General features: G+C 49.4%; 1 protein-coding gene across 1 annotated transcript; it reads left to right on the plus strand.

Moving 5' to 3' along the window:
* The first annotated feature begins 3085 nt into the window (after positions 1–3085).
* On the plus strand, positions 3086–8203 carry LOC125949626 (coiled-coil domain-containing protein 170). The gene is made up of 9 exons (XM_049676857.1): positions 3086–3208; positions 5285–5335; positions 5440–6181; positions 6255–6607; positions 6673–6837; positions 6896–7012; positions 7118–7255; positions 7373–7678; positions 7760–8203. The coding sequence occupies exons 1-9, from the start codon at positions 3131–3133 to the stop codon at positions 8201–8203; spliced, it is 2394 nt and encodes a 797-aa protein (XP_049532814.1). The 5' UTR covers positions 3086–3130.
* Positions 8204–12150: the final 3947 nt, after the last annotated feature.

The following is a 12150-nucleotide window of genomic DNA, read 5'->3' on the forward strand; positions in this document are numbered from 1 at the left end:
ATTCGCCAATGACGGGGTTTTCCTCATCCGCGTGTGTGTAAAAGGGGGAATCGGATAAAGGCGGGCGCGAAACACAATCGACAAAGACGGACGGTGGAATAGGGTCGGCCAACGTGAAGGGGCAGGACGTACAGTAGTCGCATATGGGTGGAAGGGAGGCGAAGAACCGCGAGCCGTTTTTGGTCTTCCGTGTATGCAGGTTCCTCTCAGGAGCGCAGCATCGATAGCAGCAGGATGCTGCGGGCTACAAGCAGCATCGATTGTCCCTGTTTCTCCTGCTGGCGAAGGCCAGACCAAGGTTTTCCATCGGCCATCGGCGATACGGGTGCGAATGGGATGGGTGGTGCGTGCCCGAAGCCTCGAACCGGGTTTATGCTGGCTGGCAGCTGTTGTTGTCTGTTTACTCTATGGCTCTTCTCGCACCGTTTTCTCTCTCTCTCTCTCTTTCTCTCTCTCTCTCCTGCTCTCTTTCTCTCTCTCTCACAGTCTAACCATCGCCTCAGTTTGCACATAATGTTAAGGGCTACAAGGAGGGAATTTGTAATTTATTTTGAATATTTTGAAATGTACTTTCGATGAAGAAGCCATGCCGGCGGAGAGGACATCCTGTTTCGAGGATGGTGCGGACGCTTCCACCGTGTGCCACATAGTGTTTTCCCACTCCCGCTCGTTCTTTGCACTTCTTTGTGGTTGGGGATGTTTTTTTTTGCTTCCGTGCTTCGGGTTGCTGTTTCTCTCTATTTCCTCGTTTATCGCGCGAGATGCGCAAAAGCGTCCGCGGGTGAGGCTACCGCGGCCATCGTCGAAGTGTCCACCGCGTACCAGGCGAATGGTACTCGGTGAAGGGTTCGCTATTGCGGAATGGAATGTGTTTTTATACGGAACGTGTGCTAGAAAACAGGCATTATGGCAAGCACCGTGGTACGTTTAGTGTATGTTTGCGGTGATAGAGAAATGAGAAACAAAAATCATCAATTTGCATGATGTTGAGGGGAAATTGAAAAAGGAAAAACCCCATGTTGTTGCAACTGTCAATGCGATGCAAGGAGTGCATGCCGAAGGAGGACTTGCTCGCATTGCTATAGCTGGATTTTTATTTGCAACACGGAGTAAATAGTATACATTTTATATTGTACGTATATTGATGGAGACAGTTCGGCACAGCATTAATGTAGAATTTTATAAAAAAAACTACTGGTTATTTGGTGCGTCAAGACCATTAGTTTGTTTTTAAAAATTTAGAATAGGCAAATGATGTATGCGACACCAGATAACCATAGTTGCAATAATAGCCAACATGGATCGTTTTGCTTCGCTAACAATTATTTTAATTTATTTCTTGTGTCTTCTCTTAAATTATTATTTCTTGCAAATTCAAATCTATTAAATGCAAGACCGAACAGGTACCAGAAAGCATAATTGCTGTGGCCGAATGGAAGGGTAAAAGGAAAGAGCAACATCGCACGAGGAGCACATCTTTTGTCCTCTTTTTTTTTCTCCTTCTCTTTCATCCCAAGGACACGATAACGATCTGAAGACGATCATCTTCACCAACCGGACTCGCAGGCCCTTCCCTCCTTTACCTTTTCGTTCATAAGAAGCGAAGGCGAAGAAGAACAATCGAAGCGTGTCGCGTTTCAACCTTCCCAAAAAGCCCCCGGCTGAAGGGTTTGTGCCCTTTTTGAAGGGCGGGTGAAAATAGGGCGTGTTTCAAAAGTGTATCATACGAACAGGAACGCAGACAACGGAGGATGATGCTCGGGTGACCAAAAGGGCCAAGCCAAGTGGGCCCAGCAGAAACCGGATCCGGTTGCATTGTTTGGCTGCTGCAGATCGTTCCCTTCGTCTCACAGGATACTGCCGTGCTTCGTTCCCATTCGAATCCCCCCTTGCAGGCCTCTGACAGGGTCACGAGGCTGGGTCCCTGTTGCATCCCTTCTTTTATGTTGATTTTTGGCTTCACGCTGCCGTAGTGTGAAGGGCTCCGGTCCCGGTGGTGCCCGATGCTTCGCTCCCAGTCCAAGGACCCGAGCATCGGTAGCATAATTGCCAGGAGGCGAACCCGACGAACGAGCGCCGATGCCGGTGAGCGAGCGAAACCAGTTTTATGCTTGGCTTTTGGTGGAAACCAAGAAGGCTTCCAATCCTTAAATGTTTGGGGGGGGGGGGGGGGGATATGGCGCTGGCTGGCTGGGCGTCTGTGTTTGTGTTTCGCTTGTTGCATGTGCTTGGCGTGCTGGTAGCGTCGTCAAGGTGAATGGACGAAATAATCTATGTAAATTGCATGTTTTAGAAAAATAATCTTATAACCGTTACTTCATATTTTCGTATCTTTCCATTCAAGTTAAACAATTTCGACTCAAAACGGCTTCCAATTAAACCGAATCGTACAAACAAATGCAAATACCGATTAATGTATTCGAAACAATCCAATTAGTGATGTTGTAAATCGTAAACTACCAACAATCATGGCCGCTATTTAGACGTTACGGTTGTAACCACCGCTAACCAACCGGCCATAATCGATACGTTATCCTTGCCGGAGCGCTACGTAGCTCGGAGGATTCACCCTGGTAACACCCTCGAGGAAATCAACAAACACCAACGAGCCAGCCAGCACTAGTCGCGCACACGATCGAACCCGAGAGGACTCGCAGAAGCGCATGGCATGGCCTCAGCAGGCGACCTCTGACCCTCAGCCGTATTCCGGCCACCATACCATGCTTCGTGCATAAGACACCGCACACATGCAACTTTTTGGGGCGGACGCAGCATTCCCACGGTGACGGTTGACGGTATCGACACAATCCACCGAAAGGAGTATCGAAATCGTTGCTCGCGGCTTCCGTTCGCGGCAATTAGCACCCGAGTGGCTTGTCTCTGATTTGTCGCAAACGTTGCTTTACGTGGCAGTTGCTGTTTGGGGTTTCGTCTGGGCAGAGATTTGCAGTGTGGAGCAGTATTAGTACAGAGCATCATACGTGCGTGTAGTGTATGTACGGAGAACGTGCGCCCGTTAGGATTAGTCCGGTGGTTGGCCATCGACAGTTGACGAGAAGATTAGTCTCAAGCGGTGCAACGGCTGGAACGTGCGTCCCATGGGCCGGTAGGTCCACCACGGTGGTCGATAATGTCCGGCAAAGGTGACGATGAGTCGGGCAACAGTGACAAAGATTGGGAAATATTCGACATTCTTTGCGGTGAAGAGGTATGCTGCCAATGTGGATGTGCTTTTTGCCAAAATTCTACCATTAGTAAAATATGGAAAAACACAACAGTTGCCAGGAAATACACTGTACACGATCAAGATGAAGGGCAACACAATCATGTGGATATTGAAACATGAAAGGAATATGGCGGATAAGCTGAAACATACCATTTTCCATGCTTCAAAGAGAGTTGCAGAGTGGATAGCGTGACGAACAGTAGGCAATGATTAATAAATAATCCTGGGTTGTTATACGGAATACTGTAATGTCAACCAGGAAGTCGTAAATGTTGGCAAAGCGTGACTGTTTTGAACATTTTCTAAGAATAAAGCATAACGCTATTGCAGTGATTCGCAGTACTGCTTCAAATGCATTCGATTTGCGGAGTTAGTTTGAACATTAGAATGTTTTCTTTGTTCTTGTTCCAATGTTAAAACAAGACAAGTCAGTTGTCTTATACCTCGTGACCACCTGGACCTGGGTTCTGGATTCGAACACGAATACTATCGCTATGTGCTTCGTGCTGGTACTACTAGCTCGTGCCTTCCGCTAGTTCGGCTGCACCATGGAAACCGTGCTCGCTTGTTATTCTTACTTTTCTTCCTCTCTCTCTTTCTCTCATTGCCCAGCGCTATTTTGTCGTTTCGGTTGCAAGGAAGGTTGCAAATAAACTATGATGCTCCGAAACAATAGCCGAACACCAAACAACGCGATACCGGACGACTCGTATCGCAATCGATCGTCAAACGGTTTGCCATTCCCATTCCGATACTCAATAAGCTCATCGAGTGGGGAAGTGAGGCGGGAAGAACGCCACCTCCCGCCCCTTCGGTTCGTGCTTTAATGCCGGAAGTCGGGAAAATCCGATATTATGAATCAAACAATGAACCCACTGCCACTCCGCTGCTCCGCTGCCGAGCCGTGGAAATTCGGTTCGTAGCGCCGTTCGGCGTTCGGTCTCGCGTCCCGTTTTGGAATGCAGTTTCCGCTGTTTGAATCCCTTCCGTGACCGGTGCACACGCACGCCACGGCGAGACTCCATCGTAGTTCGTAGCTAGACGAGAAAAGGGGACCCCAGGAATTCGGGAATCCGGGAACCACTCGTCCGCCGATATTCGACTGCACTTCCCCTGTGACCTGTCATATAGCTTGGTGCAATTTGCAATTGTGTCATTTCGGGAGTCATAGCAGTTTCCCTGGGAAAAGAAGTGTCAGTTGTAGGGTCGTTGATAAGGATTGTGTTTTGGGCAAGGGGGAGAAGATGTCCAACTGTCGTGGGCAGAACTTGCAAGTGATTCGGAAGGGGACGTAAGCAGTGAGCGTGGTGAACTTGGCTGTGGTTTCGCAAAAGTGAAAGTGCCTTGTGCCGCCTTGCGGTGATGTTCCTGGTGTTTGGTTCCGTTGTTTGATTGATCGTAAGTTCGGTCATGCTATTGTGCATGCTAGAAGTGAGGCATTTTGGAGGAATTTCTTGGAATAGGATCTTCAGAGATAAGCTGCAGATGTGACGAAAGTGTTTGTGCGATCACAGAGGTGTCCAACATCACATTCTTGGATAATAATTGAAGTTCCCAACGAGCTTCTCCTGCAGTCGATTCCTGTAGGAAGGTATTCCTCAGTATTTAGAACACTCTTAACGGGAACGGAGCCTCGGCTCCAAGTTCTAGCACCGAGCTTCAAACAAGGCCCCCGGGAAGTGAGACGCGAAAGGCGGTCACAGGCCAACAAGGGGGTTTGTCGGTTGGCGCGCTGGGACGGGTTGACGCTAGCAACGGCCTCAAACATCGAGTCTGGGTGTTTGACGCCCGCCCGCCCGCCCGAAATGAGGCCAACCAACCAGCGAAGCAAGCATTGAAGCATGAAGGCAACATGAATCCAAAAAAAAACGGGGCTACGCTGATAACAATAAAATCGCAAACACCATCACCGTTTTTGGGCGGACAAGGATGAACTTGCGGACGATTGAGCAAATGAGGTCGCCACCATTACTTACACGCTTTGCTTTTTATGCTTCTTCCCACTCCGCTTCCCGTACGTACCTTATGCTCCTAACCCAACCCCATACGCTCCGCTAGAACATGCCAAAACACCACACACCACACTCACCGGTACACCACCACCATCACGTAAGTGGCTAATGTGGGACGCATCCTGGGGTTGCGGTTGCGAAGCATCCATTCCATTCTATTTAATCCGCTCGCCATTCCCGCTTTCGTGACACGATTTTCAGCCACCACCGTCCTGCAATGATCATCTGGCGCACTCGATCGATCTGGCGACGACGCTGCGGAGCGAGCTGGCGGCCTCGACGTACAAGCGGGATCGGCTGATGGCCGAGCTGGCCGATGTGAAGAGTTCGCTTTGTGCGAAGGAGGGCGAATGTGAGTCGTTGCGGGCGCAGGGTGCCCGTCAATCCTCCCTCATCAGCTCACTCCAGCAGCGGTTGGCCGCGACCGAGCAACGGGAGAAGACGCTGCACAGCCGAAGCGAGACGGTCGTACACACGCTGAACCGTGACAAGGGCCACCTGGAGGAGAAGATCAAGGAGCTCGGTGCGAAGCTGCATCGGGTGCAGTGTGAACTGACGAAGGAGGAAGGGCTACGGGATCAGGCCCGGTGCGCACTGCAGGATCTAATCCGTCGGCTCTGTCTGGTGCTGGGTGTGGATGTGTGCGATGGCGCCCATCTTACGCCCGACTGTGTGTTGTCGAAGGCGGGCGAAACGGTATCGGAGGTGCAGCGGTTGCGCGCCAAGCTGGCCGGTACGTGCGAGAACCTTACGTCGGCGGAATCGGAACTGATCAGCACGAAGACGACGGCGTCGGCCGAGAAAGCCCGGCTACACACCCAGATCGAGGGCCTACAGTCGTTGTCGCAGGGTCTGGAGGGACGTTGCCGGCAGGCGGAACGTGATCTGCAGGTGACGCGCGATCGGTTGGCCGAGTGTGAGGTAACCGGGGACAAGCTGAGAGGTAAGCACTCGGAGCGCGTCGTGTAGCTTGCACGTCCGGTAGCTAATGTCTGGCGGTGACGGCCATATTGTAGAGGAGTTGCGAGGGTTCGAGTCACGCTGCTGTCGGCTGCAGAACAGCTACGATCGGTTGCAGACCGAGCGGCTGCAGTTCCTGCGTACGATCGCAACGATCGTCGGTGTGAACGAACCGTGCGAGAACAACATCCGGGACAAGATCCGGGACATCACCAACCACAACCAGGCACTGCACGATCAGGTGGCCCAGCTACGGGAGCAACACCACCAGGAGGTTGCGAAACATCGGGATCAGCAGGAGAACAGTGCGTGCCGGTTGAAGAATGAGGAGCAACACCGGATGAACCTGGAGGAGCGGCTCGAGAAGGCGTGCCATGAGCTGCAGCACTTCCGATCGGAGCATACAACGGTATGGGCAAAGGAGCTGATCAATCAGTTCATTACTTATCACTCTGTGTCTCTCTCTGTTGGCAGCTAAGCGAGTATCTGGTACGATTGGCACGGTCACTGTGCTGGAGCGAGTGTACGGAACCACCGGCACCGGGCAGCGATACGACGATCTTGAGTGAAACGTTGCTGGAACGCGCGGAGAGGTTGGCCACTCACCACGAGCACCATCTGCACGGTGGTTGTGATAAGGTAAGGGATAAGGTAGGGCACTCTATTCATTGCCATTCACACTATCATCGCTTGACAGAGCTGCTGGGAGGCTATTAACCATCACCATCATCATCACCACTCACACTCTGCATCGCACGGCCATCCACCGAAGCTGCGCCGGGAGCGCTCCTGTACGGACATCCCGCTGAAGGAAGTAGGTGTCTAGACGGATGCCCCGACAAAGGCCACCGTTTGTTTGGCAAAAACCATTATCATCGTCATCGTGATCATCCATCTCGCCCTTTTGCTTGCATTCTAGAGCTCCACACTGTACCATATGCAGCGGAAGGTGCGCGTCCTAAAGGAACAGATACAGCGACGTGATCTGCATCTGGAGTTGCTGCGGCGCAAGATTGCGCTACTGGAGGATAATGCCCGGGGAAGGGCAACGTTACAAGTACTCGAACCGGGCACTGCGGGCTGGAGGGAGTGGAAAAGATGATGGGGTGCCAGACGACAGGACTACTACTAGTAATGCTGATCTTCCCTTCTTTCTATGTCTCTTCTTCCCTAGACGGAACGTGATGAGGCGATGCATAAGGCCAGACGGAACTCGAAGCAAGCGGAACGGACGACGCAACAGCTGGCCGAGGTGAAGGCCCAGTTGGCCGAGGTGAAGCACCAGCTGAACGAGGCATCCGAGTACAAGATTACGGCCCTCGAGCGTGCCCGCAAGTGCGATGAGCTGCAGTCGCGTGTCTGCGAGCTGGAGACGGAACGCGAGCGGCTCGTTGGGCAGCTGGCGGCGTACAAATCGAGGGCCAGATCGGCGGTCGAGACGTCCCATGATCGGCGCGTACGTGACGAGCATACACTGTCGGTAAGCATAAGCCCGGGAATCCGCAGTCGCATGTGACGCTACTACAAGACACGCCGCTTCTCCTATCTCCATTTTACCTAGCATTTACGGGAGGAGTTGAACCGACTCAAGACCCAGCTGGCCGACACTAACCATCGGTTGTCGCAGCTGCAGGTGTTCCGATCGTCCGTGGCCAAGCTACTGCACGCATCCGATTGCAGCGATTCGGATGTGCTGCAGAAGCTGCAAACGGTTTGCAGTGGGCATCATCATCTGGCGCACCATCATCATCCGCATCGGCATCATTCGGCGTCGAATTTGTCGCGCCGGTACGACTCATCGTCACCGTTACCGGGTGGTGATCTGCATGTGTCCCGGTATGACGATCTGGCAGCGACGACCGCCGGTACTGGTGGTGGATCGCAGACGCTCGGTTGCCGGCCGCTTAGCTCCAGCCCCGTGCACGGTCGGCGGTACATTGATTCGGGCTTCAACGATCACGACCATCATTATGATGATGATTTTGATTTTCATAAAAAGTACTAAAACTTGCGGGAAACCACGTGCGTGTGTTCATTGGAAGCGAATCCTGTCACTGCCAGCGGGGAAATTGGAAAACCCTTTAAAACCGAGTAGATAGAGAACATTTTCTTTTGTAGAGATGCGATGGTTTGAGCAAGTGGTGTTGGTGCAAAGGGAGCGGACAAGATGATAATAAAGTTGGCGATCGTTTGGCAAAATCAAAATGGTTGAGCTTCGTTATAGTGAAACCTCGAGTAGTAAGCAATGTATGATATATTTTTTAACTTTGTGATTTTAGGTTCGATTGAAAGTTACCCTCTGCCTTTTTTGCCGGATGCGTTTTTTGACCATCGATTCGCGCGTTGTTCCACGATTTTCTTGCATACAAGCATGAACTTGTATAGAAAATCGCGGAACAACGCGCCCAACGGTGGTAAAAAAAGAAATTGCGAAAAGCAAAGGGAGAGTGGTAAATTCGTTTTCCGATTTTTCAGATTAGATTTTTTTCAAATTTCATCACAGTGTCTTTCATTATAATACCCTAAATAAGAAAAATATGCTGGACGTAGGGTGCTTCGATTGTTCGGTGGTAGAGGGTGAGATAACGGGGGACAGTTGCTCGGGCCGAAACCCTTTGGCGACCATACCACACTCGCGTACTCCAGGGAAGGCTGAAGGGATTGTGTATTACTTTTGAAGATCTTCGGTAGTGGTGGTGGTGTTGCTGGTTAGGATGTTTTTATTTTTGAATAGACAATATTGACACATAGATACATACATGGAAAATATAACTTGTTCGTTGTTAAATTTGCTGTTAAAAGTATCTCAGCTGGATTGTCTGTTTTATTGGTAACTCTTCTCGTCGTTTGCTAGGTCAATGGACGTATCATCATTCGAGAATAGTAAAGCCCTCGATAATCGTCGCTGAAGCTATTCCAGGAAATTCTATTCTCAGTTAGCCCACTAGCATTTCGATACAATCCGTTCAGAAACGAATTGTGACAAGCGTGGAACCACCATCCTCTTTGATATTCTTTCGCACAATTGAAATCAGCATCACTATCGTTATCCCAATCTGGGGTCGAAAACTTCATTCCTTTATGTTGCTTTAATGAATCTCCGGCCGTTCCCTTGTATGTTCCGAGAGTTTTAAGATTATACCTCTCTGCTGCAGAGCCGATGGCAAATGAGTCGTACCAAGCGTATTTGTAATTACCGCTAAAGTCTTTTAACTCGACCAGCAGCTCACACTTGTGCACCTTCGTAAATTGATGAATTCGCTCTAATCCAAGCCAATGTTCGCGGTCGACTTCACCAAAGCCAAACCAATAGTCAGCCCAGTTGCGATTGAAGTTCTCTTTACCGTCCCAGCGCTGCTGAATGACCATCCAACCGCCACCAACCTGCTGCTGGTTGCAATATGCTTCGAATGAAGCAGATTCATTATTGACACGGATTTTATACTTCCCGGATACTTTCATGGGGACATCCTTACAGCTCTGATAACCCAGTTGAATATCCAACAATGAATTTTGCATTTGCTTATGATCGCGGTCTAATTGCTTCATAGATTTTATATTATCGTTGCGACTTTGCTTTACTTCCTCTCGTTGCGTCGTTAAGTCTAACTTCAATGCGTTCAGGTTTTGCGAAATATCATCTAACGACTTGGTGTTCCGCTCCTGTTTGTCCAGAATGTCTGAGAATCCTGTTTCAGACACTGTGTGCATCAATTTGATGCTTTCGTCCTGAACGGCTCGATTTGTTGCAATATTTCTCAAAACCTCCTTTATCACATTTGCTGTTTCAATTTGGTTTATCCGGATTGTTGTTTGAACCTCTGCCTGCCACATCGAAACCTTTTGTCGATCATTCACTGCCTCCTTCCATTGATTTTGCATCTCTTGTTGCATCTTACTCAGCAGCTCAAGTGTTACTTTTAACTGGCCTTGATTTTCCGAGACAATTTTTCTTTGCTCTAGCATATCTTCACGTAGCTCCTGCAATTGGCGACTTATGATGTCATGTTTAGTTAAAATCGTCTCCAAGGCATATCCTGATACACCTTCGGTCCACAGCATATTCGGATGCACTGCGATGTTATGCTGCTCACTGCTCACTTGCTTTGGTATTGTAAATAATGACACCAATATACACCACAGTACAAGGTCCATGATAGAGAAAAACTTTGCACTACGTTAATGCTCCTTGTCTTGCTACAGTCAGAACGGCAAATGCCTCGGAAATCCTCCCGACCGCATCGTTCAAGCGTTTCGAATGCTGATACCAGAATCGCTCGTGTAGCACTGCTGATAATAGCCCTCACCAAAACAGTCATTGCGTAATCATTGAAAGTAGCTGATCGGTGCACTTTGTTGGATGATGATGTTGCTTTTTGTTTCCACGCGAAACATGATAGCATAAGAACACTCCGAATGGGTTGAATGTTAAATGAGAAAATCAAACAGCTAAGAACAACGTTGAAGCTCAAATTGTCTTTTGATAAAGATTCTCTTAACACGCTTGATTTAAATTTAGACACGATTTTTTCAAGAGTATCAATGTATTTGTTTATTTCCTGTATTTGTATATCAGTGAATGAGTGGTGAAGCATCCTAGTGTTAAATTACTACCCTTGAGTGTAACTGAAAGTGCGATAAGCTACAAGCCGTTTCGTAATCCAGGGTTTCAACGAATGACGACAGTTCGTCATCTTAGGGCTTCTGATTTTGGAAGCCATCTTTTTTGTTGCACAAGTGCAGCACCCACAGTCAGCATAATACAGGCCCACACCATCTGCTGTCCATTCGCGATAAAGTGACAAACACAAAACGCAATTTCTGGTCCGAACAACAAGGTGGACTTCCATAGTAGGGTCATTGGTCGAGAAAGAGTGAAACACAACGAGAGAAAGAGTGTTGGGCAAAAATTGTTGTTGTCTTCAACACAAGCGGCTTCAAATCTATTGCCATCCGATTGCCACCAATTGAGAAACACACAGACACGCCGTGACGTCTGTGAAGGCCCTTCCGGGGCCAGGAGGACGGTGCAGAGTGCCTGTAGAGTGACGGCATTCGCCAACCTGTCGTTGATTGGATCGCGATGATACGTACTGGATGCTGGGACGGGAAAACAATCGACGTTTGCACACCAGCATCGGCCACCAGCAGATCGCATATGCAGCATTTTTCATAAGAAAGTTTTATCTCCCACCTCGCCTCACGGAAAAGTGTCAGTTGACCGCGAACGCCACCAGCCCCACATACAGTGCGTCACCAGCATGCCGGGCAGCATCCACGGACTCCGGCCGTTTGGTACGTTGGATTCGATCGATGCGGACGGCACTGTACCGTGGTTTTGATACGCGGTTTTGCTGGTGCGTTGTGCTGCTGTCCATTGTTGATGTTTCTGTTTTCTTCTCGCTATCTTCTCGTTCCCCGTTTGATCGCTTCATCGTGACCGTTAACCGGTTTAGTCTTGCATTGCGGCTCACCGTGCTGCTCGTTGGGGTTAAGGGCCATTTATGTGGTTCCAAAGTTTCCAAAGAACCCCCCCCTGCCCCGTGGCTTGTTGTGTCACGTGCTAGTGGTGGTGCAGTGGAAGGTTTGCGTGAAGTCATTGCATTGCTGCTCCATCTCGACGGATCTCGAGCGTTCGTAAGTCAAAGAATCGTTCTAGGGGTGTAAGTTGGCAACTTGCTCAAGTGCAATCGTATGAAATGTCAGGAGAATTGTGGTCTTTTTCATCCATTTTAAACAGAAAATCGTACCTGCATAGTTTAAGGAAGAAGCGCTTTATGGTTTGCAGAAAGGATTCGTCAGGTTCTCGGACTACTTCTGAAAGGCTTCGAGATGTGATGCTAGAGTTCCGCTACCCTGTGGCGAAGATACCGTTGCACGGAAGAAGTATTTTGGAAGTGAGCGAAGAAGGTTCCCGCGTTTACTTCGCTTCCTTGTTTTACCAAGATTCCT

This window comes from Anopheles darlingi, chromosome 2 (genome assembly GCF_943734745.1).
Source record: "Anopheles darlingi chromosome 2, idAnoDarlMG_H_01, whole genome shotgun sequence".
Taxonomy (NCBI): domain Eukaryota; kingdom Metazoa; phylum Arthropoda; class Insecta; order Diptera; family Culicidae; genus Anopheles; species Anopheles darlingi.